Source organism: Megalobrama amblycephala, linkage group LG20, assembly GCF_018812025.1.
Source record: "Megalobrama amblycephala isolate DHTTF-2021 linkage group LG20, ASM1881202v1, whole genome shotgun sequence".
Taxonomy (NCBI): Eukaryota; Metazoa; Chordata; class Actinopteri; order Cypriniformes; family Xenocyprididae; genus Megalobrama; species Megalobrama amblycephala.
Genome location: NC_063063.1, coordinates 26645938 through 26673915, shown reverse-complemented (window position 1 = coordinate 26673915; position 27978 = coordinate 26645938). Strand labels below are relative to the sequence as shown.

At 36.4% G+C, this 27978-nt stretch overlaps 2 protein-coding genes across 51 annotated transcripts in view; both read right to left on the bottom strand.

The window, feature by feature from the left end:
- The window catches only part of LOC125255170 (mucin-3A-like), a 33671-nt gene extending 6328 nt beyond the window's left edge, over positions 1-27343 (bottom strand). Inside the window, 79 exon segments of the mRNA XM_048170203.1 lie at positions 1731-1778; positions 1967-2014; positions 2722-2763; positions 3876-3923; positions 4063-4113; positions 4254-4301; positions 4440-4487; positions 4628-4675; positions 4812-4862; positions 5005-5052; positions 5191-5241; positions 5382-5432; positions 5570-5620; positions 5758-5805; positions 5939-5986; positions 6123-6173; positions 6311-6358; positions 6676-6723; positions 7047-7097; positions 7232-7282; positions 7420-7470; positions 7602-7652; positions 7787-7834; positions 7967-8014; positions 8154-8204; positions 8339-8386; positions 8519-8566; positions 8705-8755; positions 8888-8938; positions 9072-9122; positions 9260-9310; positions 9444-9494; positions 9628-9678; positions 9812-9862; positions 9997-10047; positions 10181-10231; positions 10368-10418; positions 10556-10606; positions 10742-10792; positions 10925-10975; positions 11107-11157; positions 11294-11344; positions 11478-11528; positions 11665-11715; positions 11849-11896; positions 12032-12082; positions 12218-12268; positions 12401-12451; positions 12588-12638; positions 12773-12820; positions 12953-13003; positions 13136-13186; positions 13320-13370; positions 13506-13556; positions 13693-13740; positions 13873-13920; positions 14058-14105; positions 14239-14289; positions 14427-14474; positions 14608-14655; positions 14790-14837; positions 14976-15023; positions 15162-15209; positions 15343-15390; positions 15528-15575; positions 15716-15763; positions 15900-15950; positions 16042-16130; positions 16265-16315; positions 17784-17831; positions 18853-19135; positions 21722-21778; positions 21973-22353; positions 24752-24853; positions 24948-25215; positions 25217-25335; positions 25502-25909; positions 26730-26801; positions 26894-27343. Of these exon segments, the coding sequence (XP_048026160.1) occupies positions 1731-1778; positions 1967-2014; positions 2722-2763; positions 3876-3923; positions 4063-4113; positions 4254-4301; positions 4440-4487; positions 4628-4675; positions 4812-4862; positions 5005-5052; positions 5191-5241; positions 5382-5432; positions 5570-5620; positions 5758-5805; positions 5939-5986; positions 6123-6173; positions 6311-6358; positions 6676-6723; positions 7047-7097; positions 7232-7282; positions 7420-7470; positions 7602-7652; positions 7787-7834; positions 7967-8014; positions 8154-8204; positions 8339-8386; positions 8519-8566; positions 8705-8755; positions 8888-8938; positions 9072-9122; positions 9260-9310; positions 9444-9494; positions 9628-9678; positions 9812-9862; positions 9997-10047; positions 10181-10231; positions 10368-10418; positions 10556-10606; positions 10742-10792; positions 10925-10975; positions 11107-11157; positions 11294-11344; positions 11478-11528; positions 11665-11715; positions 11849-11896; positions 12032-12082; positions 12218-12268; positions 12401-12451; positions 12588-12638; positions 12773-12820; positions 12953-13003; positions 13136-13186; positions 13320-13370; positions 13506-13556; positions 13693-13740; positions 13873-13920; positions 14058-14105; positions 14239-14289; positions 14427-14474; positions 14608-14655; positions 14790-14837; positions 14976-15023; positions 15162-15209; positions 15343-15390; positions 15528-15575; positions 15716-15763; positions 15900-15950; positions 16042-16130; positions 16265-16315; positions 17784-17831; positions 18853-19135; positions 21722-21778; positions 21973-22353; positions 24752-24853; positions 24948-25215; positions 25217-25335; positions 25502-25909; positions 26730-26801; positions 26894-27308 (5617 nt within the window). The 5' untranslated portion in view covers positions 27309-27343.
- Positions 2779-18895, bottom strand: LOC125255439 (mucin-3A-like). 50 transcript variants are annotated; one of them, XM_048170700.1, is made up of 77 exons: positions 18756-18895; positions 17784-17831; positions 17384-17431; positions 17011-17058; positions 16825-16872; positions 16639-16686; positions 16456-16503; positions 16265-16315; positions 16083-16130; positions 15900-15950; positions 15716-15763; positions 15528-15575; positions 15343-15390; positions 15162-15209; positions 14976-15023; positions 14790-14837; positions 14608-14655; positions 14427-14474; positions 14239-14286; positions 14058-14102; positions 13873-13920; positions 13693-13740; positions 13506-13556; positions 13320-13370; positions 13136-13186; positions 12953-13003; positions 12773-12820; positions 12588-12638; positions 12401-12451; positions 12218-12268; positions 12032-12082; positions 11849-11896; positions 11665-11715; positions 11478-11528; positions 11294-11344; positions 11107-11157; positions 10925-10975; positions 10742-10792; positions 10556-10606; positions 10326-10418; positions 10181-10231; positions 9997-10047; positions 9812-9862; positions 9628-9678; positions 9444-9494; positions 9260-9310; positions 9072-9122; positions 8888-8938; positions 8519-8566; positions 8339-8386; positions 8154-8204; positions 7967-8014; positions 7787-7834; positions 7602-7652; positions 7420-7470; positions 7232-7282; positions 7047-7097; positions 6676-6723; positions 6492-6540; positions 6311-6358; positions 6123-6173; positions 5939-5986; positions 5758-5805; positions 5570-5620; positions 5382-5432; positions 5191-5241; positions 5005-5052; positions 4812-4862; positions 4628-4675; positions 4440-4487; positions 4254-4301; positions 4063-4113; positions 3876-3923; positions 3685-3732; positions 3494-3541; positions 3310-3357; positions 2779-2979 (listed from the first exon to the last, which is right to left on the bottom strand). In XM_048170700.1, exons 2-77 carry the CDS (start codon positions 17812-17814, stop codon positions 2901-2903), a joined length of 3813 nt encoding a protein of 1270 aa, XP_048026657.1. In that variant the 5' UTR covers positions 17815-17831; positions 18756-18895; the 3' UTR covers positions 2779-2900. The 50 variants fall into 50 exon arrangements, with proteins under 50 accessions (XP_048026657.1, XP_048026646.1, XP_048026647.1 ...); XM_048170689.1 differs by having other exon boundaries at positions 2780-2979; positions 4628-4672; positions 14058-14105; positions 14239-14289; XM_048170690.1 differs by having other exon boundaries at positions 2780-2979; positions 5939-5983; positions 14058-14105; positions 14239-14289.
- Positions 27344-27978: the final 635 nt, after the last annotated feature.

The following is a 27978-nucleotide window of genomic DNA, read 5'->3' as shown; positions in this document are numbered from 1 at the left end:
ATTAGACATGCTGCATGACAAACACTTTGTAAAGATCCATTTTGAGGGTTATATTAGCTGTGTGAACTTTGTTTATGCTGTTTAAGGCAAGCGCGAGCACCGGGGGCGGGGAGCACGAGAATTTAAAGGGGCCGCAGCCTGAACCGGCGCGTTTTTAATGATACCCCACAATAGGCAGTTAAAAAAAATGAATAAAAAAAAAAAATCTATGGGGTATTTTGAGCTGAAACTTCACAGACACATTCAGGTGACACCTTAGACTTATATTACATCTTTTGAAAACACGTTCTACAGCACCTTTAAACAGCACCACTGTTTTGAAGCACTGCTCACTTCAACAAGAAACAGTACAATGGTGCTACCGTTTTGTCTCACGGTCCGGATGGAAACATGCCGGGGTCCGGATGCAGACTGTCAGTCCGGCATTTGAATATCAGTGGTTTAGTTTTAGTAAAAAATCTAGTAGCCTATAATTCATATACAGTTTTTTGCACAATAAAATCTTTACTGTTTAAATTGTGTTCACTGAACTGTTTTGAACGTAATATGTATTGTGATTGTGAACAACTTCATTATGTTGTTGACCTAATCAGAAAAAAAACTTAATTACTTGAAGTAACTGCATGGAAATTGAAAGCATGCATTGCACTGGACAATATAATGTGATTAATTAAGATGTTTTTTTGTGGGCAGGTTCCGGGGGGTGGGGGGATAATTACGATGCCGGCTCAACATCATTATGTCTGTCAGCCATAGGCGATGGATGATGGCATCATCTATCGGCCCAACCCTACTTAATGGTTTAGAGTTTAACCCATTCATTGATATGTGCTTTTGCCTACATTACAGGATAAAAAAAAAAAATCTCTTACGCCTTATTTTTCTATCAGTTTTAATGACAAAATAAAGGCGTAGAACCAGTTCAACTGACAACATACATAATTAGTTTAATAATTAGGTTTATAAAAAAAACCTTAAGATAAATACTTCTGGACTTTGAGGTCATAGTGGCACCAGCTCGTTGCAATAAATGTGGCGTATGCATTTTTCACATAGTCCTTTTGTATTTACACAATTTAAAACATATTTCTCGCCGTGCACAGGTTCCCTAAAGCCACCGGGGTCAACCTTAAGTATAATAATAACAATAACAACAACACTACTACTAATACTAATAATAATACTTGTAATACTAACAACAACAACAGCACTAATAATAAATGTACAAGGCTGTACATCTTACTGTGGCCTCAGATAACTTTTGGGTTCCTCCAAATGCTGGCTTTTAAAAAAGACATCTTCCAGGAACAACTTAAATGTTTACAGATCTTGTATAACCCTTTTATGCAATTTGAGTTCCTCTAACTTCAAATCACTTCAAGGTCTTGTGGTAATGAAAAGGTGACTCCAGAACCTCAGAACTGAATGCAGTGCTTAAAGGATCCCATAAGTTCCAGCAAGAACTGCAAAGACTGTCAAAGGTTCCACCAGTGACCCTATTATAGAAGAAAGATTTTTGAGGCACTTAAAATACATTTTGAAGTTCCTTGAGTACCTGACGGGATATTTGAGGCACCTTTAGTTTTTATAGTGTGATTGTCTGCTTTTTCAGCAGCCTTGATTCTGAAAGTAATTTTCCTATTTATTCTCTACATGCGGATGTGAAAAAGTAAACTAAGCCATCCACCCCTGAGAAAAATAATAACATTACAAAAAGTATAGGAAAATACCTGAGGGACGACTTGAACTGGTGGTGGTCATGTGTGTGGTGCTCTCTTCTGTAAAGAGAAAGAAAAAAACAATGCCTATAGAGCGCAACAGTGACTGTCCACTTTTTCAGCAGCCTTGGTTCTGAAAGTACTTTTCATTGTCTCCATGAGAATGTAAAAAAGATCTTCAATAATTATAAACCAACTCATCCACCTCTGAGACAAATCATAACATTACAAACAGTATCTTAAAATACCTGAGGGACGGTTTGATCTGGTGGTGGTCATGTGTGTGGTGCTCTCTTCTGTAAAGAAAAAAAAACCTTTAAAAAAGTTTTTGGTAACACTTTACAATAAGGTTCATTAGTTAATGTATTAACTAACATGAACTAACCATGAGCAATACATTTGTTACTGTATTTACTAATCTTCGTTAACGTTAATTAATGAAAATACAGCTGTTCATTGTTTGTTCATGTTAGTTCACAGTGCATTAACTAATGTTAACAAGATTTTAATAATGTATTAGTAAATGTTGAAATTAACATTAACAAAGATTAATAAATGCTGTATAAGTGCAGTTCATTATTATTAGTTCATGTTAACTAATGTAGTTAACTAATGAACCTTATTGGAAAGTGTTACCAAGTGTTTTGTTTTGTTTTTGCCATTTTACATGCCAAGTTCTCTCTGTGATTATGGGTAGTGTACTTTAGTTCTTCACTTTGAATTTGCCTTTTAAATATGATTTTATTTTGCAAATGCAGTTGACATTACAGTGACTGATGGCTTCAACAGTGGCATATACTTAAAAACCTTGGAGGTTGATGGTAAGTCTGTCTTGAAAGGTTTATACAGAATCTACTGGGTTTTTTAAATGAATAAATAAAGCACTAAATTGATAAAATAGACCTGTGGCAATTTATGAGAGAAAAACTACCATTACTTATATCACCTCACATGACTACATCTTTGCATTTAATGTTATTTTTTAAAATCGTTTCAAAAATACCTGAGGGAAGGCTTGATGCGGTCATGTGTGTGGTGCTCTTTTCTGTAAAGAGAAAAAAAAAAACAATCTCTTTAGAATGCAACAGTGATTGTCTACTTTACCTATTCATTGTCTTAATGAGAATGTGATAAAGTTCTTCAGTAGAAATCTAAGCCAAGCCAACCACCTCTAATGAAAAATCATAACATTACAAAAAGAATATGAAAATACCTGAGGGGCGAGTTGATCTGGTGGTGGTCATGTGTGTGGTGCTCTCTTCTGGAAAGGATAAAAAAAAAAAAACTGATTTTTTTGCCATTTTACATGCCAACTTTGATATGCATACAGAGCACAACAGTGACCGTCCACCTTTTCAGTGGCCATTTTTCACTCCCCTAAAACATTTTTCAAAAATACCTGAGGGAAGGCTTGATGCATTGGTGGTCATGTGTGTGGTGCTCTCTTCTGGAAAGGGGGAAAAAAAAACATTGAAAAACAGATTTTTTTACCATTTTAGATGCCAACTCTCATATGCATTCAGAGCACAACAGTGACCGTCCACCTTTAAAGTGGCCATTTTTTCATCTCAAAAATTTTTTTCAAAAATACCTGAGGGAAGGCTTGATGCGATGGTGGTCATGTGTGTGGTGCTCTCTTCTGGAAAGGAAAAAAAATAAAATAAAAATAGATTTATTTACCATTTTACATATCAACTTTCATATGCATACAGAGCACAACAGTGACCGTCCACCTTTACAGTGGCCATTTCCTGCAAAAATTGTTTCAAATATACCTGAGGGAAGGCTTGATGCAATGGTGGTCATGTGTGTGGTGCTCTCTTCTGGAAAGGAAAAAAAAAATAAAAACAGATTTTTTTTTTTGCCATTTTACATTTCATTTCTGATATGCATACAGAGTACAACAGTGACCGTCCACCTTTTCAGTGGCCATTTTTTAACCTCCCAAAAATTTTTTCAAAAATACCTGAGGGAAGGCTTGATGCAATGGTGGTCATGTGTGTGGTGCTCTCTTCTGGAAAGAGAAAAAAATAAAATAAAAATAGATTTATTTAGCATTTTACATATCAACTTTCATATGCATACAGAGCACAACAGTGACCGTCCACCTTTTCAGTGGCCATTTTTTAACCTCCAAAAATTTTTTTTCAAAAATACCTGAGGGAAGGCTTGATGCAATGGTGGTCATGTGTGTGGTGCTCTCTTCTGGAAAGGGGGGGAAAAAAACATTGAAAAACAGATTTTTTACCATTTTACATGCCAACTCTTCATATGCATACAGAGCACAACAGTGACCGTCCACCTTTACAGTGGCCATTTCCCGCAAAAATTGTTTCAAAAATACCTGAGGGAAGGCTTGATGCGATGGTGGTGGTCATGTGTGTGGTGCTCTCTTCTGGAAAGAGAAAAAAAAAATAAAAACAGATTTTTTTTGCCATTTTACATATCAACTTTCATATGCATACAGAGCACAACAGTGACCGTCCACCTTTTCAGTGGCCATTTTTCACTCCCCTAAAAATTTTTCAAAAATACCTGAGGGAAGGCTTGATGCGATGGTGGTCATGTGTGTGGTGCTCTCTTCTGGAAAGGAAAAAAAAAAAACATTCAAAAACAGATTTTTTACCATTTTACATATCAACTCTGATATGCATACAGAGCACAACAGTGACCGTCCACCTTTTAAGTGGCCATTTCCCTCAAAAATTGTTTCAAAAATACCTGAGGGAAGGCTTGATGCGATGGTGGTCATGTGTGTGGTGCTCTCTTCTGGAAAGGGGTTAAAAAAACATTCAAAACCAATTTTTTTTTCCATTTTACATATCAACTATCATATGCATACAGAGCACAACAGTGACCGTCCACCTTTTCAGTGGCCATTTTTCCCCCCAAAAATGTTTCAAAAATACCTGAGGGAAGGCTTGATGCAATGGTGGTCATGTGTGTGGTGCTCTCTTCTGGAAAGGAAAAAAAAAAACATTCAAAAACAGGTTTTTTACCATTTTACATATCAACTCTCATATGCATACAGAGCACAACAGTGACCGTCCACCTTTAAGTGGCCATTTCCCCCAAAAATTGTTTCAAAAATACCTGAGGGAAGGCTTGATGCAATGGTGGTGGTCATGTGTGTGGTGCTCTCTTCTGGAAAGGAAAAAAAAAAAAATAAAAACAGATTTTTTTTGCCATTTTACATATCAACTTTCATATGCATACAGAGCACAACAGTGACCGTCCACCTTTTCAGTGGCCATTTTTCCTCCCCTAAAACATTTTTCAAAAATACCTGAGGGAAGGCTTGATGCGATGGTGGTCATGTGTGTGGTGCTCTCTTCTGGAAAGGAAAAAAAAAACATTCAAAAACAGATTTTTTACCATTTTACATTTCAACTTTCATATGCATACAGAGCACAACAGTGACCGTCCACCTTTTAAGTGGCCATTTTTTCCCCAAAAATTTTTTCAAAAATACCTGAGGGAAGGCTTGATGCGATGGTGGTGGTCATGTGTGTAGTGCTCTCTTCTGGAAAGGAAAAAAAAATTAAAAACAGATTTTTTTTTGCCATTTTACATATCAACTTTCATATGCATACAGAGCACAACAGTGACCGTCCACCTTTAAAGTGGCCATTTTTCACTCCCCTAAAAATTTTTCAAAAATACCTGAGGGAAGGCTTGATGCGATGGTGGTGGTCATGTGTGTGGTGCTCTCTTCTGGAAAGGAAAAAAAAAATTCAAAAACAGATTTTTTACCATTTTACATTTCAACTTTCATATGCATACAGAGCACAACAGTGACCGTCCACCTTTTAAGTGGCCATTTTTTCCCCCAAAAATTTTTTCAAAAATACCTGAGGGAAGGCTTGATGCGATGGTGGTGGTCATGTGTGTGGTGCTCTCTTCTGGAAAGGAAAAAAAAAAATAAAAATAGATTTATTTAGCATTTTACATATCAACTTTCATATGCATACAGAGCACAACAGTGACCGTCCACCTTTTAAGTGGCCATTTTTCCTCCCTAAAAATGTTTCAAAAATACCTGAGGGAAGGCTTGATGCGATGGTGGTCATGTGTGTGGTGCTCTCTTCTGGAAAGGAAAAAAAAAATTAAAAACAGATTTTTTACCATTTTACATATCAACTTTCATATGCATACAGAGCACAACAGTGACCGTCCACCTTTACAGTGGCCATTTCCTCAAAAAATTGTTTCAAATATACCTGAGGGAAGGCTTGATGCAATGGTGGTCATGTGTGTGGTGCTCTCTTCTGGAAAGGAAAAAAATAAAATAAAAACAGATTTTTTTGCCATTTTACATATCAACTCTCATATGCATACAGAGCACAACAGTGACCGTCCACCTTTAAAGTGGCCATTTCGCCTCAAAAAATGTTTCAAAAATACCTGAGGGAAGGCTTGATGCAATGGTGGTGGTCATGTGTGTGGTGCTCTCTTCTGGAAAGGAAAAAAAAAAATTAAAAACAGATTTTTTACCATTTTACATATCAACTTTCATATGCATACAGAGCACAACAGTGACCGTCCACCTTTTCAGTGGCCATTTTTCCCCTCAAAAATTTTTTCAAAAATACCTGAGGGAAGGCTTGATGCAATGGTGGTCATGTGTGTGGTGCTCTCTTCTGGAAAGGAAAAAAAAATTAAAAAATAGACTTTTTTGCCATTTTACATATCAACTTTCATATGCATACAGAGCACAACAGTGACCGTCCACCTTTTAAGTGGCCATTTCCCTCAAAAATGTTTCAAAAATACCTGAGGGAAGGCTTGATGCGAATGGTGGTCATGTGTGTGGTGCTCTCTTCTGGAAAGGAAAAAAAAAAATTAAAAACAGATTTTTTTTCCATTTTACATATCAACTTTCATATGCATACAGAGCACAACAGTGACCGTCCACCTTTTCAGTGGCCATTTTTCCTCAAAAATGTTTCAAAAATACCTGAGGGAAGGCTTGATGCGATGGTGGTCATGTGTGTGGTGCTCTCTTCTGGAAAGAGAAAAAAAAAAATAAAAATAGATTTTTTACCATTTTACATATCAACTATCATATGCATACAGAGCACAACAGTGACCGTCCACCTTTTAAGTGGCCATTTTTTCCCAAAAATTTTTCAAAAATACCTGAGGGAAGGCTTGATGCATGGTGGTCATGTGTGTGGTGCTCTCTTCTGGAAAGGAAAAAAAAAAAAAAAAAAAAATAAAAACAGATTTTTTACCATTTTACATATCAACTTTCATATGCATACAGAGCACAACAGTGACCGTCCACCTTTTAAGTGGCCATTTCCCTCAAAAATGTTTCAAAAATACCTGAGGGAAGGCTTGATGCAATGGTGGTGGTCATGTGTGTGGTGCTCTCTTCTGGAAAGGAAAAAAAAAATTAAAAACAGATTTTTTTGCCATTTTACATTTCAACTTTCATATGCATACAGAGCACAACAGTGACCGTCCACCTTTACAGTGGCCATTTCCTGCAAAAATTGTTTCAAAAATACCTGAGGGAAGGCTTGATGCAATGGTGGTGGTCATGTGTGTGGTGCTCTCTTCTGGAAAGGAAAAAAAAACATTCAAAAACAGATTTTTTACCATTTTACATATCAACTTTCATATGCATACAGAGCACAACAGTGACCGTCCACCTTTTAAGTGGCCATTTTTCCCTCAAAAATTGTTTCAAAAATACCTGAGGGAAGGCTTGATGCAATGGTGGTGGTCATGTGTGTGGTGCTCTCTTCTGGAAAGGAAAAAAAAAATAAAAACAGATTTTTTACCATTTTACATGTCAACTTCATATGCATACAGAGCACAACAGTGACCGTCCACCTTTTAAGTGGCCATTTCCCTCAAAAAATGTTTCAAAAATACCTGAGGGAAGGCTTGATGCGATGGTGGTGGTCATGTGTGTGGTGCTCTCTTCTGGAAAGGAAAAAAAAAAATAAAAATAGATTTTTTACCATTTTACATATCAACTTTCATATGCATACAGAGCACAACAGTGACCGTCCACCTTTTCAGTGGCCATTTTTCCCCTAAAAATTTTTCAAAAATACCTGAGGGAAGGCTTGATGCGATGGTGGTCATGTGTGTGGTGCTCTCTTCTGGAAAGGAAAAAAAAAACATTAAAAAAAGATTTTTTACCATTTTACATCAACTTTCATATGCATACAGAGCACAACAGTGACCGTCCACCTTTAAGTGGCCATTTCCCTCAAAAAATGTTTCAAAAATACCTGAGGGAAGGCTTGATGCAATGGTGGTCATGTGTGTGGTGCTCTCTTCTGGAAAGGAAAAAAAAAAATTCAAAAACAGATTTTTTACCATTTTACATTTCAACTTTCATATGCATACAGAGCACAACAGTGACCGTCCACCTTTACAGTGGCCATTTTTCCCCCTCAAAAATTGTTTCAAAAATACCTGAGGGAAGGCTTGATGCAATGGTGGTGGTCATGTGTGTGGTGCTCTCTTCTGGAAAGGAAAAAAAAAATAAAAACAGATTTTTTACCATTTTACATATCAACTTTCATATGCATACAGAGCACAACAGTGACCGTCCACCTTTTCAGTGGCCATTTTTCCTCCCAAAAATTTTTCAAAAATACCTGAGGGAAGGCTTGATGCGATGGTGGTCATGTGTGTGGTGCTCTCTTCTGGAAAGGAAAAAAAAAAATTAAAAAAAGATTTTTTACCATTTTACATATCAACTTCATATGCATACAGAGCACAACAGTGACCGTCCACCTTTAAGTGGCCATTTCCCTCAAAAAATGTTTCAAAAATACCTGAGGGAAGGCTTGATGCGATGGTGGTCATGTGTGTGGTGCTCTCTTCTGGAAAGGAAAAAAAAAAATTAAAAACAGATTTTTTACCATTTTACATATCAACTTTCATATGCATACAGAGCACAACAGTGACCGTCCACCTTTACAGTGGCCATTTTTCCCCCTCAAAAATTGTTTCAAAAATACCTGACGGAAGGCTTGATGCGATGGTGGTGGTCATGTGTGTGGTGCTCTCTTCTGGAAAGGAAAAAAAAAAATAAAAACAGATTTTTTACCATTTTACATATCAACTTTCATATGCATACAGAGCACAACAGTGACCGTCCACCTTTTAAGTGGCCATTTCCCTCAAAAATGTTTCAAAAATACCTGAGGGAAGGCTTGATGCAATGGTGGTGGTCATGTGTGTGGTGCTCTCTTCTGGAAAGGAAAAAAAAAATTAAAAACAGATTTTTTTTGCCATTTTACATATCAACTTTCATATGCATACAGAGCACAACAGTGACCGTCCACCTTTAAGTGGCCATTTCCTCAAAAATTGTTTCAAAAATACCTGAGGGAAGGCTTGATGCAATGGTGGTGGTCATGTGTGTGGTGCTCTCTTCTGGAAAGGAAAAAAAAAATTAAAAACAGATTTTTTACCATTTTACATATCAACTTTCATATGCATACAGAGCACAACAGTGACCGTCCACCTTTTAAGTGGCCATTTTTTCCCCTCAAAAATTGTTTCAAAAATACCTGAGGGAAGGCTTGATGCGATGGTGGTGGTCATGTGTGTGGTGCTCTCTTCTGGAAAGGAAAAAAAAAAATAAAAACAGATTTTTTACCATTTTACATATCAACTTTCATATGCATACAGAGCACAACAGTGACCGTCCACCTTTTAAGTGGCCATTTCCCTCAAAAATTGTTTCAAAAATACCTGAGGGAAGGCTTGATGCAATGGTGGTGGTCATGTGTGTGGTGCTCTCTTCTGGAAAGGAAAAAAAAAAATAAAAACAGATTTTTTACCATTTTACATATCAACTTTCATATGCATACAGAGCACAACAGTGACCGTCCACCTTTTAAGTGGCCATATCCCTCAAAAAATGTTTCAAAAATACCTGAGGGAAGGCTTGATGCGATGGTGGTGGTCATGTGTGTGGTGCTCTCTTCTGGAAAGGAAAAAAAAAAATTAAAAACAGATTTTTTACCATTTTACATATCAACTTTCATATGCATACAGAGCACAACAGTGACCGTCCACCTTTTAAGTGGCCATTTCCCTCAAAAATGTTTCAAAAATACCTGAGGGAAGGCTTGATGCAATGGTGGTGGTCATGTGTGTAGTGCTCTCTTCTGGAAAGGAAAAAAAAAAATAAAAATAGATTTATTTAGCATTTTACATATCAACTTTCATATGCATACAGAGCACAACAGTGACCGTCCACCTTTTAAGTGGCCATTTCCCTCAAAAATTGTTTCAAAAATACCTGAGGGAAGGCTTGATGCGATGGTGGTGGTCATGTGTGTGGTGCTCTCTTCTGGAAAGGAAAAAAAAAATAAAAATAGATTTATTTAGCATTTTACATATCAACTTTCATATGCATACAGAGCACAACAGTGACCGTCCACCTTTTAAGTGGCCATTTCCCTCAAAAAATGTTTCAAAAATACCTGAGGGAAGGCTTGATGCAATGGTGGTGGTCATGTGTGTAGTGCTCTCTTCTGGAAAGGAAAAAAAAAATTAAAAACAGATTTTTTTTTGCCATTTTACATATCAACTTTCATATGCATACAGAGCACAACAGTGACCGTCCACCTTTACAGTGGCCATTTCCTGCAAAAATTGTTTCAAAAATACCTGAGGGAAGGCTTGATGCAATGGTGGTGGTCATGTGTGTGGTGCTCTCTTCTGGAAAGGAAAAAAAAAATTAAAAACAGATTTTTTACCATTTTACATATCAACTTTCATATGCATACAGAGCACAACAGTGACCGTCCACCTTTTAAGTGGCCATTTTTTCCCCTCAAAAATTGTTTCAAAAATACCTGAGGGAAGGCTTGATGCGATGGTGGTGGTCATGTGTGTGGTGCTCTCTTCTGGAAAGAGAAAAAAAAAAATAAAAATAGATTTATTTAGCATTTTACATATCAACTCTCATATGCATACAGAGCACAACAGTGACCGTCCACCTTTTAAGTGGCCATTTCCCTCAAAAAATGTTTCAAAAATACCTGAGGGAAGGCTTGATGCGATGGTGGTGGTCATGTGTGTGGTGCTCTCTTCTGGAAAGGAAAAAAAAAAATAAAAATAGATTTTTTACCATTTTACATATCAACTTTCATATGCATACAGAGCACAACAGTGACCGTCCACCTTTTAAGTGGCCATTTCCCTCAAAAATGTTTCAAAAATACCTGAGGGAAGGCTTGATGCAATGGTGGTGGTCATGTGTGTGGTGCTCTCTTCTGGAAAGGAAAAAAAAATTAAAAACAGATTTTTTACCATTTTACATTTCAACTTTCATATGCATACAGAGCACAACAGTGACCATCCACCTTTACAGTGGCCATTTCCTCAAAAATTGTTTCAAAAATACCTGAGGGAAGGCTTGATGCAATGGTGGTGGTCATGTGTGTGGTGCTCTCTTCTGGAAAGGAAAAAAAAAAATTAAAAACAGATTTTTTACCATTTTACATATCAACTTTCATATGCATACAGAGCACAACAGTGACCGTCCACCTTTTAAGTGGCCATTTTTCCCTCAAAAATTGTTTCAAAAATACCTGAGGGAAGGCTTGATGCAATGGTGGTGGTCATGTGTGTGGTGCTCTCTTCTGGAAAGGAAAAAAAAAAATAAAAACAGATTTTTTACCATTTTACATATCAACTTTCATATGCATACAGAGCACAACAGTGACCGTCCACCTTTTAAGTGGCCATTTCCCTCAAAAAATGTTTCAAAAATACCTGAGGGAAGGCTTGATGCGATGGTGGTGGTCATGTGTGTGGTGCTCTCTTCTGGAAAGGAAAAAAAAAAATAAAAATAGATTTTTTACCATTTTACATATCAACTTTCATATGCATACAGAGCACAACAGTGACCGTCCACCTTTTCAGTGGCCATTTTTCCCTTCAAAAATTTATTCAAAAATACCTGAGGGAAGGCTTGATGCGATGGTGGTGGTCATGTGTGTGGTGCTCTCTTCTGGAAAGAGAAAAAAAGAAATTAAAAAAAAGATTTTTTACCATTTTACATCAACTTTCATATGCATACAGAGCACAACAGTGACCGTCCACCTTTAAGTGGCCATTTCCCTCAAAAAATGTTTCAAAAATACCTGAGGGAAGGCTTGATGCGATGGTGGTCATGTGTGTGGTGCTCTCTTCTGGAATGGGAAAAAAAACATTCAAAAACAGATTTTTTACCATTTTACATTTCAACTTTCATATGCATACAGAGCACAACAGTGACCGTCCACCTTTACAGTGGCCATTTCCCTCAAAAATTGTTTCAAAAATACCTGAGGGAAGGCTTGATGCGATGGTGGTGGTCATGTGTGTGGTGCTCTCTTCTGGAAAGAGAAAAAAATAAAATAAAAATAGATTTATTTAGCATTTTACATATCAACTTTCATATGCATACAGAGCACAACAGTGACCGTCCACCTTTTAAGTGGCCATTTCCCTCAAAAATGTTTCAAAAATACCTGAGGGAAGGCTTGATGCAATGGTGGTGGTCATGTGTGTGGTGCTCTCTTCTGGAAAGGAAAAAAAAAATTAAAAACAGATTTTTTTACCATTTTACATATCAACTTTCATATGCATACAGAGCACAACAGTGACCGTCCACCTTTAAGTGGCCATTTCCTCAAAAATTGTTTCAAAAATACCTGAGGGAAGGCTTGATGCAATGGTGGTGGTCATGTGTGTGGTGCTCTCTTCTGGAAAGGAAAAAAAAAATTAAAAACAGATTTTTTACCATTTTACATATCAACTTTCATATGCATACAGAGCACAACAGTGACCGTCCACCTTTTAAGTGGCCATTTTTTCCCTCAAAAATTGTTTCAAAAATACCTGAGGGAAGGCTTGATGCAATGGTGGTGGTCATGTGTGTGGTGCTCTCTTCTGGAAAGGAAAAAAAAAAATTAAAAACAGATTTTTTACCATTTTACATATCAACTTTCATATGCATACAGAGCACAACAGTGACCGTCCACCTTTTAAGTGGCCATTTCCCTCAAAAAATGTTTCAAAAATACCTGAGGGAAGGCTTGATGCAATGGTGGTCATGTGTGTGGTGCTCTCTTCTGGAAAGGAAAAAAAAAAATAAAAATAGATTTTTTACCATTTTACATATCAACTTTCATATGCATACAGAGCACAACAGTGACCGTCCACCTTTTAAGTGGCCATTTCCCTCAAAAATGTTTCAAAAATACCTGAGGGAAGGCTTGATGCAATGGTGGTGGTCATGTGTGTGGTGCTCTCTTCTGGAAAGGAAAAAAAAAATTAAAAACAGATTTTTTACCATTTTACATATCAACTTTCATATGCATACAGAGCACAACAGTGACCGTCCACCTTTTAAGTGGCCATTTCCTCAAAAAATGTTTCAAAAATACCTGAGGGAAGGCTTGATGCAATGGTGGTGGTCATGTGTGTGGTGCTCTCTTCTGGAAAGGAAAAAAAAAATTAAAAACAGATTTTTTTGCCATTTTACATATCAACTTTCATATGCATACAGAGCACAACAGTGACCGTCCACCTTTTCAGTGGCCATTTCCTCAAAAATTGTTTCAAAAATACCTGAGGGAAGGCTTGATGCAATGGTGGTGGTCATGTGTGTGGTGCTCTCTTCTGGAAAGGAAAAAAAAAATTAAAAACAGATTTTTTACCATTTTACATATCAACTTTCATATGCATACAGAGCACAACAGTGACCGTCCACCTTTTAAGTGGCCATTTTTCCCTCAAAAATTGTTTCAAAAATACCTGAGGGAAGGCTTGATGCAATGGTGGTGGTCATGTGTGTGGTGCTCTCTTCTGGAAAGGAAAAAAAAAAATAAAAATAGATTTATTTACCATTTTACATATCAACTTTCATATGCATACAGAGCACAACAGTGACCGTCCACCTTTTCAGTGGCCATTTTTCCTCCCAAAAATTTTTCAAAAATACCTGAGGGAAGGCTTGATGCGATGGTGGTCATGTGTGTGGTGCTCTCTTCTGGAAAGGAAAAAAAAAAATTAAAAACAGATTTTTTACCATTTTACATATCAACTTTCATATGCATACAGAGCACAACAGTGACCGTCCACCTTTAAGTGGCCATTTCCCTCAAAAATGTTTCAAAAATACCTGAGGGAAGGCTTGATGCGATGGTGGTCATGTGTGTGGTGCTCTCTTCTGGAAGGGGAAAAAAAAAACATTCAAAAACAGATTTTTTACCATTTTACATTTCAACTTTCATATGCATACAGAGCACAACAGTGACCGTCCACCTTTAAAGTGGCCATTTCCTGCAAAAATTGTTTCAAAAATACCTGAGGGAAGGCTTGATGCAATGGTGGTCATGTGTGTGGTGCTCTCTTCTGGAAAGGAAAAAAAAAATTAAAAACAGATTTTTTACCATTTTACATATCAACTTTCATATGCATACAGAGCACAACAGTGACCGTCCACCTTTTAAGTGGCCATTTCCCTCAAAAAATGTTTCAAAAATACCTGAGGGAAGGCTTGATGCAATGGTGGTGGTCATGTGTGTGGTGCTCTCTTCTGGAAAGGGGAAAAAAAACATTAAAAACAGATTTTTTACCATTTTACATATCAACTTTCATATGCATACAGAGCACAAAAGTGACCGTCCACCTTTTAAGTGGCCATTTTTCCCTCAAAAATTGTTTCAAAAATACCTGAGGGAAGGCTTGATGCGATGGTGGTCATGTGTGTGGTGCTCTCTTCTGGAAAGGAAAAAAAAAATTAAAAATAGATTTTTTACCATTTTACATATCAACTTTCATATGCATACAGAGCACAACAGTGACCGTCCACCTTTTCAGTGGCCATTTCCCTCAAAAATTGTTTCAAAAATACCTGAGGGAAGGCTTGATGCGATGGTGGTCATGTGTGTGGTGCTCTCTTCTGGAAAGGAAAAAAAAAAATTAAAAACAGATTTTTTTCCATTTTACATATCAACTTTCATATGCATACAGAGCACAACAGTGACCGTCCACCTTTTCAGTGGCCATTTTTCCCCAAAAATGTTTCAAAAATACCTGAGGGAAGGCTTGATGCAATGGTGGTCATGTGTGTGGTGCTCTCTTCTGGAAAGGAAAAAAAAAAAATTAAAAAAGATTTTTTTGCCATTTTACATATCAACTTTCATATGCATACAGAGCACAACAGTGACCGTCCACCTTTTCAGTGGCCATTTTTTCCTTCAAAAATTGTTTCAAAAATACCTGAGGGAAGGCTTGATGCGATGGTGGTCATGTGTGTGGTGCTCTCTTCTGGAAAGAGAAAAAAAAACATTTAAAAACAGATTTTTTACATTTTACATATCAACTTTCATATGCATACAGAGCACAACAGTGACCGTCCACCTTTTCAGTGGCCATTTTTCCCCTCAAAAATTGTTTCAAAAATACCTGAGGGAAGGCTTGATGCAATGGTGGTCATGTGTGTGGTGCTCTCTTCTGGAAAGGAGAAAAAAAATTAAAAAATAGATTTTTTGCCATTTTACATATCAACTTTCATATGCATACAGAGCACAACAGTGACCGTCCACCTTTAAGTGGCCATTTCCCTCAAAAATTGTTTCAAAAATACCTGAGGGAAGGCTTGATGCAATGGTGGTCATGTGTGTGGTGCTCTCTTCTGGAAAGGGGAAAAAAAACATTCAAAACAGATTTTTTTGCCATTTTACATATCAACTTTCATATGCATACAGAGCACAACAGTGACCGTCCACCTTTTCAGTGGCCATTTTTCCCTCAAAAATGTTTCAAAAATACCTGAGGGAAGGCTTGATGCAATGGTGGTCATGTGTGTGGTGCTCTCTTCTGGAAAGGAAAAAAAAAATTAAAAATAGATTTATTTACCATTTTACATATCAACTTTCATATGCATACAGAGCACAACAGTGACCGTCCACCTTTTCAGTGGCCATTTTTCACTCCCCTAAAACATTTTTCAAAAATACCTGAGGGAAGGCTTGATGCGATGGTGGTCATGTGTGTGGTGCTCTCTTCTGGAAAGGAAAAAAAAAAACATTCAAAAACAGATTTTTTTACCATTTTACATATTAACTCTGATATGCATACAGAGCACAACAGTGACCGTCCACCTTTAAGTGGCCATTTCCCCAAAAATTGTTTCAAAAATACCTGAGGGAAGGCTTGATGCAATGGTGGTGGTCATGTGTGTGGTGCTCTCTTCTGGAAAGGAAAAAAAAAATAAAAATAGATTTTTTAGCCATTTTACATATCAACTTTCATATGCATACAGAGCACAACAGTGACCGTCCACCTTTTACAGTGGCCATTTCCTCAAAAATTGTTTCAAAATACCTGAGGGAAGGCTTGATGCAATGGTGGTCATGTGTGTGGTGCTCTCTTCTGGAAAGGAAAAAAACATTCAAAAACAGATTTTTTACCATTTTACATATCAACTTTCATATGCATACAGAGCACAACAGTGACCGTCCACCTTTAAAGTGGCCATTTCGCCTCAAAAAATGTTTCAAAAATACCTGAGGGAAGGCTTGATGCAATGGTGGTGGTCATGTGTGTGGTGCTCTCTTCTGGAAGGGGAAAAAAAAACATTCAAAAACAGATTTTTTACCATTTTACATATTAACTCTGATATGCATTCAGAGCACAACAGTGACCGTCCACCTTTTAAGTGGCCATTTTTCCCCCTCAAAAATTGTTTCAAAAATACCTGAGGGAAGGCTTGATGCAATGGTGGTCATGTGTGTGGTGCTCTCTTCTGGAAAGAGAAAAAAAAAAATAAAAATAGATTTTTTTACCATTTTACATATCAACTTTCATATGCATACAGAGCACAACAGTGACCGTCCACCTTTTAAGTGGCCATTTCCCTCAAAAATTGTTTCAAAAATACCTGAGGGAAGGCTTGATGCAATGGTGGTCATGTGTGTGGTGCTCTCTTCTGGAAAGGGAAAAAAAAAATTAAAAAAGATTTTTTTTTCCATTTTACATATCAACTTCATATGCATACAGAGCACAAAAGTGACCGTCCACCTTTTCAGTGGCCATTTTTACCCCCCAAAAAATGTTTCAAAAATACCTGAGGGAAGGCTTGATGCAATGGTGGTCATGTGTGTGGTGCTCTCTTCTGGAAAGGAAAAAAAAAAAAAATAAAAACAGATTTTTTTTGCCATTTTACATATCAACTTTCATATGCATACAGAGCACAACAGTGACCGTCCACCTTTACAGTGGCCATTTTCCCTCAAAAATTGTTTCAAAATACCTGAGGGAAGGCTTGATGCAATGGTGGTCATGTGTGTGGTGCTCTCTTCTGGAAAGGGGAAAAAAAAAAATTCAAAAACAGATTTTTTACCATTTTACATATCAACTCTCATATGCATACAGAGCACAACAGTGACCGTCCACCTTTTAAGTGGCCATTTTTTCCCCTCAAAAATCTTTTCAAAAATACCTGAGGGAAGGCTTGATGCATCTGGTGGTCATGTGTGTGGTGCTCTCTTCTGGAAAGGAAAAAAAAAAATAAAAACAGATTTTTTTACCATTTTACATATCAACTCTCATATGCATACAGAGCACAACAGTGACCGTCCACCTTTTCAGTGGCCATTTTCCCCCAAAAATTGTTTCATAAATACCTGAGGGAAGGCTTGATGCAATGGTGGTCATGTGTGTGGTGCTCTCTTCTGGAAAAAAAAAAAAAAAAAAAAACTTAAAAAAACTTTTTTTTGCCATTTTACGCCAACTTCACTCTGTGATTATGGGTAGTCTACTTTAGTTCTTCACCTTGAATTTACCTTTTAATTATAACTTTATTTAGTTGACATTACAGTGACTGATGGCTGCATATACTTAAAACAGTCCTCCATTTCATTGGACAATGAAACAATCCCTATAGAGCGGAACAGTGATTGTCCATTTTTCCTATTCACTGTCTCCATGAGGATGTGAAAAAGTTCTTCAGTAGAGTTCTAAGCCACAAGTTAATGATTTTTCTAATGAAAAATCATAACCTTACAAAAACGTATATGAAAATACCTGAGGGAAGGGTTGATCTGGTGGTGGTCATGCGTGTGTTGCTCTCCTCTGTAAAGAGAAAAATAAGAAAATGTTTTACCATATTACACGCCAAGTCTGATATACCTACAGAGTGCAACAGTGATCGTCCACCTTTTAAGTGGCCTTGATTCTGGAAGCGTATTTCCTATTCATTTTCTCCATGAAGGATTAAAACCACCACAATCATTCCAGCATTACAAATTTTGATTTAAAGCAAACATTTTTAAAAACAGAAATCAAGAAAAAGGGTACAATACTACTATGTACTACACTTCCATGTAGCAATGTGAATGACAATTAAAAAAAATAAAATAAATCAATAACTGTAAAAAAATAAAACTATTGACTTAAGGGCAATGTTAGCTACGATCCTCTGATTGGTGAATCTTTATCTCTGTGATTATGGGTACTATTTTCGTAAGATTTTTTACTGAATTGATCTAGCTCTCTAAGAGTAGCATGAGTTCATTATATAACGTTTGGCCTTGTCCTGACTAGCAATCGTGTCTAATGTCAAGGACTTGAAATGTAAACTTTTGTTACATCCTTAATTTAAAAACATCAGTGTTTCCAATAAGTAAAAACAATAGCAATTTACATGTGTATGAACGAGCTGCAAAACACATTCATCTATGCAGAGGACCAGTTGAAGCACAACCAAAAGATGTCTAGTTTTATTTATTTTAAATTACATAGTGTAGCTTTAATTATTAATATTTTTATGGTATTTGCTATTGATTTAGTTGTTTAAGTAATCATTGTTATTGTCACGATTTCCTTCATCAAGTTTCCTTTGGTAATTATGCTAAATTGGAGACTATAGATTCTACTCTGTTTTATCAACTTTACTCAGAGACACAAGCTAGACTTGTTCCTGAAAAGTTTTGGATAAATATTAGTCACATTTATAAAATACACTTACATAGCAAGGGTGAACGTAAACGCATTTACCTGCGCAGTATGCCGTATAGCAGAACTTTGGGTTGATGAACTCATATACATAAGTAATTGCCAGGACAGGCTTTCACTTTCATTGACCTAAATTCATAATTGCAACAGTGATTGTTCCAGTGGCCGCAGACATGTCGGGTGACCACCCCGTCCTCGACTCTTGGGTGTTGACCATTTAGCCACATTGGGAGCAACAGTGCCACAGCTCAACTCTTTAACACATGTTTCTGGCATCTGAGCATTTTGACCCTGAATGAAGAGACGATACCAGCCGACCCAATTGACATTAGCATCACAATTGTATGAATAGCTATTGTTGGTTGCTCTCCAAGGTTCATCCAGGGCTGTGTAGTTGTAGCAGGGGTCAATGCGGACAGCCTCTGTTACGAAAACCAAAAACAGAAAAAATAGAATTAATTTATATATATATAATATATATATATATATATATATATATATATATATATATATATATATATAAAGATTTTGTATAGTTACATTTCTTACAATTTTTCAATAAATCAAGTGTTAAAATGACATATGTATATGTAAAAAAAAAAATGTAAATAAGTTGTACATGAAGGTCTGCAAAGGAACTAGTTGCATGTAAAACACTGTTTTATCTACAGTATTAATGTACAGACACAAACACACCAGTAATGAATAACAGATCTTCATGATACAGCCTGTCAAAATATCAGAAGTCAGTAGAGTATGGAATGTCAAAGCTGCCGAAATAATAAATAAATACATAAATAAATATAAAAAGAAATGCAAAAAATAAATAAATTTATAAATAAATATACAAAGAAATAAAAAAAACAAAAATAACTATTCATTCTTTTATATTATGTATAATTGTATTTTTTCCACATTTATTTTTTCATTTATTTATACATGTATTTATTTCCACTTTTATGTATATATGTATTTATGTCTACATTTATTTATTTCTACATGACCTTGTCCGTAGGGTAATGAGGGGGACGTGTTTTACCTCAGATACAGCAGTCCAGCTCAGAGTGCTGGCATAGGCAAGGGCTGCACTGACACCTTATGGTGTGACCAAACAAAATGCAAGAGATGTGCGGATGTGCCTTTGCAAGTCACACAGGAAATAAGATGAGCAATATGGCCAAAGTCCTATATCATGGTTTAAGTTGTTTAATATCACCGTAACTGTATGAATATATGATGACCATACATACTCTTTGACATGACCATTCTAAAATCAGATCTAATAACAGAAGCACGTGCATTAAGACGGTATACAAGACCAAATTCAGTACACAACCTTTTAAAAAAGCATACTATGTACAATCAAGCAGAAGAGCCCAGAATATGAACGCAACAAGTTAATTTGCATGTTAAACATTTTTCTTGTAGAGAAAACCATAGAAAAATTTTAACGTGGCTTAAAGGATTAGTCCACTTTCAAATAAAATGTTCCTGATAATTTACTCATCCCCATGTCATCCAAGATGTTCAAGTCTTTCTTTCTTTCTTCAGTTGAAAATAAATTAAACATTCCAGGATTATTCTCCTTATAGTGGACTTCAATCGCCTCCAGACGGTTGAAGGTCAAAATTACAGTTTCAGTGCAGCTTCAAAGGGCTTTAAACGATACCAGACGAGGAATAAGGGTCTTGTCTAGCGAAACAATCGGTCATTTTCAAAAAAAAAAAAATACAACTGTATATGCTTTATATAAACAAATGATTGCCTTTGTAAGTGCTTCCGCATTCCGTATTCTTCAAAAAGCTTATGCTGTATGTCCTACGCCTTCCCTATTCTACTTACGGAAAAAATGTAACTGGCGCTGCGTTCGTTCCGTAAGTAGAATAGGGAAGGCGTAGGACATACAGCATAAGCTTTCTGAAGAATACGGAAATGCGGTTTATGGCAGAAACACTTACAAAGGCGATCATTTGTTTAAATATAAAGCATATACATTTACATTTTTTTTTTTAAAATGACCGATGGTTTCGCTAGATAAGACCCTTATTCCTCATCTGGTATCATTTAAAGTCCTTTGAAGCTGCACTGAAACTGTAATTTTGACCTTCATGACCGTTTGGAGGCCATTGAAGTCCACTATAAGGAGAATAATCCTGGAATGTTTTCATCAAAAACCTTAATTTCTTTTCGACTGAAGAAAGAAGGACATGGACATCTTGGATGACATGGGGGTGAGTAAATTATCAGGAAAATTTTATTTGAAAGTGGACTAATCCTTTAATGGACCAAGACGGTGATATTGAAGTAAATTCATTGGTACAGTATGTTAATAAAGGGCCTATGTACAGGAAAGCAGATGAGCCCAGAATATGAACACAAAGTGCTTAGCACATTTCGTTTATATTCTGGACTCATCTGCTTGGCTATATAAAGTACTAAAGTACCTATATAAAGTACTTTGTCAATGACAAGCAGCAGCCGAGTAAAGATTTCTTTATTGATTCGCGTGAACAGTTTGGCACACTTGTCGTGTCTCTTCCACTGAAAATGTATTGTTAGCTTGCGGTTGCAGAAAGAAGACAGTATTTCATTGACGGTATTTCACTGCAGTATTTTGTTGACTAATCAGATGAAAGGGGCATGCAAAGAGGTGTCTGCATTTCTTGCATTTTGTTTAGTCACACCACAAGGTGTCACTGTGGCCTCAAAGCTTTGCCCTTGCCACTCTGAGCTTGATTGCTATGTCTGAGGTAAAACACGCCCCCCTCATTACCATGCAGACAAATGAATATAGAAATTAATAAATATGAACATAAATAAATATAGAAATAAATAAAAAATAAATGTGGACAAAATACAATTATACATAAATAAGGAAAAGTATACATACACTTTTTTATATTTCTTTGTATATTTCATTATATATCTATTTATCTATCTATTTATTTATTAATTATAGCAGCTTTGGCACTCCATAGTAGAGGGCATTGCTAAGCATACTACATTACCAGCCATGGTTGTCTCTGGAGTGACAGTAGGATTGTTGATGCTAATGTTCCTAACATCTGCAAAACATTTAATCAATATAAATTAATAAACAGATACAAATATCAAATGCATATGTACAAAAGCTGCATGTTAATGTATTTACTGTACCTCTACAATATACCAAAACACACAGATGGTCTAACAAACTATAGATGTAATACAATACTACACAAACAGATAGCCTACATAGGTGAATGCAAATTATGCTTACCTGCACAGTAGGCCTCAAAGCAGAAATTTGGGCTTACAAACTCATAGACATAGTAATTGTCTGGACAGGCTTTAACTTTAATAGGATTGGATTTGAAATAGCAGCAGTCATTCATCCAGTGACCGCAGACTCCTCGGGTGACCACTCCATCCTCGACTCGTGGATGTGAACCATTTAGCCACAGTGGGGCATGAGTGCCACAGCTTAGCTGATCAACACATGTGTCTGGCATCTGAACACTCTGGCCGTGAATGAAGAGACGATACCAGCCAACCCAGTTGACAGAAGTGTCACACATCAAATTGAAGGTATATCGATTGTCTGTTGCTCTCCAAGGATCGTCCAGTACAGTGTAGTTATTGCAGGGGTCAAAGGGGAGGGCTGTGAAAAAATAAATAAATAAATAAATAAATTAATAATTGAAATTATAGACGTGAGTTGTATGTCTATACAGCAAATTATAGAGAATTTTTTCACTTAGAAAAGACAATTTAGAAAAGCAAACAAGCCTAACAAGTTTTGCATGATTATAACAATGTTCAGCTAATGTTTCTTTAACAGATAAATTCTAAAACATATTTCTCCAAACCTGCTGCAACATTACAGTTTTGATCCATTGTTTAATGAATCATTCAAAAGGAGCCAACTAACGTTTATGTTTCCGAAATTTATACTGTAGCCTACCTCTGCACCATACAAGGCCTATAGAGGCCTATTACTGTATATAATAAAAAGTAGGCTAAATTAACCTATTCCACAAAGTCAGTGCCCTCACAACAGTCTATGGCTTTTAAAACATTAAAAACATTGACATTAAGAATGGAATAAGCTTACATTCAAATGTAATCAACATAATTTTACTAAATTTTTAGTCAAGAAACTAAAAAAATTTCAGTTTCATCCATTTAAACATTGTTCTGTTCGACTTCATACACGTTAATTATTTTAGTAACGTTTAAAACAATTAATCTTAACTTAACCTTAACATCTAAATTCAGTGTTTAGTCAACAACCTCAAGAAATTAATAAACGAATGTGAGTTCCAACGTTATTTTCGTAACTTGTTACGAAATAAAAAAGTCTCTCACCTCAGAAAAACAAACTTTCCTGGCCTGTGAGTGCACGCGCAACATATTACTTAAAGCTGCAATCCGCAACTTTTTTGTGTTAAAAATTTACAAAAATTATATAATGAGAATATACAACATGAATCCATTTTCCAAACCGTGTTTTTGTCTTATCCTGAATCATTATGGTACTCTTATAATAAGTGTTTATATTCGGACTATTTCAGACCAGACTGGTAGGACTCGCCGCAGAGTATCACAGTAACTGCGTGACTCGCCATAGACATACAAGGAGAAAAGTAGATCCGGCTAGAATGTTCCTCCGCAAGACGCGTGCAGTTCTGTTTATTAATCGCTAGAGGGCCAAAAATCGCGGACAGCAGCTTTAAAGGTGCCCTCGAATGAAAAATTGAATTTACTTCGGCATAGTTGAATAACAAGAGTTCAGTACATGGAAATGACATACAGTGAGTCTCAAACTCCATTGTTTCCTCCTTCTTATATAAATCTCATTTGTTTAAAAGACCTCAGAAGAACAGGCGAATCTCAACATAACACCGACTGTTACGCAACAGTCGGGGTGTACACCCCCCAATATTTGCATATGCCAGCCCACGTTTCCAACATTATAAAAGGCATTAGACAAGGGCAGCCAGTATTAACGTGTGGATGTGCACAACCAAATCATCAGACTAGGTAAGCAAGCAAGAACAATAGCGAAAAATGGCAGATGGAGCAATAATAACTGACATGATCCATGATAACATGATATTTTTAGTGATATTTGTAAACTGTCTTTCTAAATGTTTCATTAGCATGTTGCTAATGTACTGTTAAATGTGGTTAAAGTTACCATCGGTTATTACTGTATTCACGGAGACAAGAGAGCCGTCGCTATTTTAATTTTTAAACACTTTCAGTCTGTATAATTCATAAACACAACTTCATTCTTTATAAATCTCTCCAACAGTGTAGCATTACCCGTTAAACAATATAACAGTATACAATACTCACATAATCCCATACATGCATGCCGCATGCATGACGAACACTTTGTAAAGATCCATTTTGAAGGTTATATTAGCTGTGTAAACTTTGTTAAGGCACTGTTTAAGGCAAGCGCGAGCTCTGTGGGCGGAGAGCACGGGATTTAAAGGGGCCGCAGCATAAAATCGGTGCGTTTATAATGATGCCCCAAAATAGGCAGTTAAAAAAATTAATTAAAAAAAATCTATGGGGTATTTTAAACATAATCTAGGGCACCTTTAAGAGCAAAATAATTTACAAATATGCAACGTCGTAGTAATGTTGTAAATTAAGTCATTTAATTACCAAAATGTACCTGTTATGTAACTTGTACTTCGTGTGTTAGCTGGGAAGGGTATGATGCTCATTCATTCATCAGGATCAGTGTGTTCGTGTTTCATTAACAGTTCATGTTAGCATTGTGCATCTGACTACCATGGTAATTTTCCATAACCCCATAATAATAATTTAACTTTGCGTTATTTTTGTATTTTTTGTTTAATGACTGTGGTGGGTGGCTACCAACTTACTTTATTGTATTAACTTTATTGTATTAACAAAAACTAGTTTGGGAGTCTATATACCAGACTATCACACAAAATCCCCTCTGGGAAAATTAAAGTTATAACTAAATCTAAAGACTTTTTTTTTTTTTTTTTGCATTAGGAAAAAATACAATACCTTACCTGGGACACTGACAGACTCAGTAATGGATTTTAGGGGTAGGATTGGCACTGTTGTTGTAGATGATGCCGTAGACGCAGAAGGGATGTTAAGACTTGTGACATCTGTTACCAGGAACATTTTTTTACATTAAAGTCCATCATTTTCAAACACAACCTAAAAAAATATTTCCCAAACCAAGGATGAAAATACATTTACCTGCACAGTAAGATGCACACAATAGTGGCCTGACAAACTCATACACATAATAGTTTCCTGGACACGCTTTGACTTGTATGGGATGAGATCTGTAACCACAGCAGTCACTCCTTGTGGAACTGCACACTTGCCGGGTGACCACTCCATCTTCTGGCTGTGGGTGAGGGCCGTTGAGCCACAGTGGGTTAGAAGTGCCACACATGCCATAACTAACACATGACTGTGGCATCTGGACGCTCTGACCGTTGTAGAACAGCCTGTACCAGCCTATTCCAGTTGACATTATAATCGCACATATTACTGATGTAAGAATTGTCCGTGGCTCTCCAAGGCTCATCCAGACTGGTGTAGTTGTAGCAGGGATCAGTATTCGGAGTGTTGAATGTAACTATAGTGAAATTATAAAGAGTGAATTATATGTATTGTGGATTAAATAAGTCCAAGACTACACGATTAAAACCATTTAGCATTAACAAGTCTGTAAATGCAGTTGTCACATGAAAGGGGACAATATAATTCATGGTATGAAAGGCATGAAGGAGAAATTACTGTACCTGCACAATATACAGGCACTGGGATTGATGGCTTTGGCTTTATTAGTTTGTAGACATAGTAATTTCCAGGACAAGCTTTGACTTGGATTGGGTCAGATCTGTAGGAACTGCACTGTCCATTAACAGAGCCGTAGACGTCACGAGAAACAACTCCATCTTCTAGCCGAGGATGAGAGCCATCGAGCCACAGAGAACTATAACCTCCACATGACATTGAACTGAAACACCACTCAGGCATCTGAGCACTCGATCCATTAATGTAGAACCGATACCAGCCATTCCATTCAACTAGAGTGTCATCATGTCCAGATATATATCCATACATATACCAGTAATTGAGTGTGTTTCTCCAGTAGTTGTCGAGAATGTTGTAGCTGTAGCATTGGTCATAATCTGAGTTGATGGCAGCTGATGAAACCAAAAGAAACAAGTTCAAATCCTGACAATTTAGTACCAGTGAGAGGTTCTTACACATGTATACACCAGTATATTAGTCACACACAACAAAGAAAAGCAAATGCTAAATGTGTCACTGTGGTGCAAATTCATGTCACTTGCTTGAAGCTAGTGAAATTAGCAGGTGCCAACATGGATAAGTTGTGTGATTTGATAAGCTGGGGAGAAAAAAAAAATTACATGCTAACAATATGGTGTATATTTAATTAATGTCCCATTGATTGTATGTCATGTAATTGATTTTGCATATTTTTGGGCCTAGATTAAGCGAATACAGTAATACATTTTAGATTTTAAGCACTTGAGCAGATAAAAAGTTTTGGTAGCCTACTGTTTGAAAAGTAAAACACCTTGTGAAAAGTGAAAAGATCACTGTACTATACTATGGTAACAAGTTCTCGTGACTCTAAAGTCATATTCACACCAACAACAATCACTATATATATTAGTGTGTGGTCCCGTCTATATCTTATAGAGTTAAAATGATTTTCTCTTAGAATTAGAAGCTTTTATTAACTTTCTTTTTTCTGTGGAACATAAAATAAGATAATTGAGAAACATCTAATTATTATTATTATTATTTTTATGTCCATATGTGAGTCAATGGTCATCAACTTTTTGGTTACCAACTTTCTTCAAAATATCTTCTTCTGTGTTCCATATAGAAAGAAATGCATACAGTTTTGGAAAGAAATAAGGATGAATAAATTTCTTTTGAACAAATTTCAAAAGAAAAATTGTCTATGGCATATAAGTGTATATGGAAACCTACACATGGTAAGGCTGGATTCAGTAATCATAGCTGGACTTGCAGTGGAAGCGGTCTGGGATACTGTGCTGATATCTAAAATGAGTGTAAAAATTATGGCATTAGTGAAAATTAAAATTCACAAAACACATAGGCTACATTATGAAAAGCTGGAAAAAACACAGTACCAGTGCAGTATGCTGAACACCCATATTGCGGCTTCACAAGTTCATAGACATAGTAATCTCCTGGACAAGCTTTGACTCTGATGGGTGAGAATCGATCATCACAGCAACCGTTCCAAAAACTCGCCCCACAGATCTCCCTGGTCACCACTCCATCCTCTATCCGAGGATGGGAACCGTTGAGCGACAGACTGATGTCCGTGTTACAGCTGCCTCCACTAACACAGCTCTCTGGCATTCGGATGTCCATTCCATTGTAGAAAAATCGGTACCAGCTGTTCCAGGAGAAAGAGTCATCACAAATCCACAATCCACTTTCATTTGTGGCTCTCCAGGGACGATCCAGGGATTCATAGTTGGAACAAGGATCAACACTGATGCTGAAAGCAACTGTCATGAAGGAAAAGATGAAGTTCATTTAGAAATTTTACACTAACTTTCAAAAGATTGGGGTTAGAACAATTTTAAAGAAATGTATATTTTATTAAGCAAGGATGCAAATTGATCAAAAGTGGCAATAATTTATAAGTGTAACAAAAGGTTTCCATTTTAAATAAATGCTGTTCTTTTGAACTTTCTATTCAAGAAAGAATCCTGAAAAATAAATTCTGTCATGGTTCCCACAAAAATATTAAGTATAAAAATATATTCTATCATTCTACCCATCACAGAAAACTTGAATTTCAAAAAAATATACAGTACAGTCCAAAAGTTTGGAACCACTAAGATTTTTAATGTTTTTAAAAGAAGTTTCGTCTGCTCACCAAGGCTACATTTATTTAATTAAAAATACAGTAAAAAACAGTAATATTGTGAAATATTATTACAATTTAAAATAACTGTTTTCTATTTGAATATATTTCACAAAGTAATTTATTCCTGTGATGCAAAGCTGAATTTTCAGCATCGTTACTCCAGTCTTCAGTGTCACATGATCCTTCAGAAATCATTCTAATATGCTGATCTGCTGCTCAAGAAACATTTAATGTGTACAATTGTACAAAATATTTGTGTACAATATTTTTTTTCAGGATTATTTGATGAATAGAAAGTTCAAAAGAACAGTGTTTATCTGAAATCTAATCTTT

Excerpts from the sequence above, each read along its gene's own strand:
- LOC125255439 (XM_048170665.1), bottom strand. The coding sequence starts at position 17,814 with ATGACCACCACCAGATCAACCCTTCCCTCAG. Across the intron at positions 14,475-14,607 it reads CGCATCAAGCCTTCCCTCAG|AAGAGAGCACCACACACATG; the intron begins GTATTTTTGAAA and ends TTTCCTTTCCAG. Across the intron at positions 10,793-10,924 it reads TGCATCAAGCCTTCCCTCAG|AAGAGAGCACCACACACATG; the intron begins GTATTTTTGAAA and ends TTTCCTTTCCAG.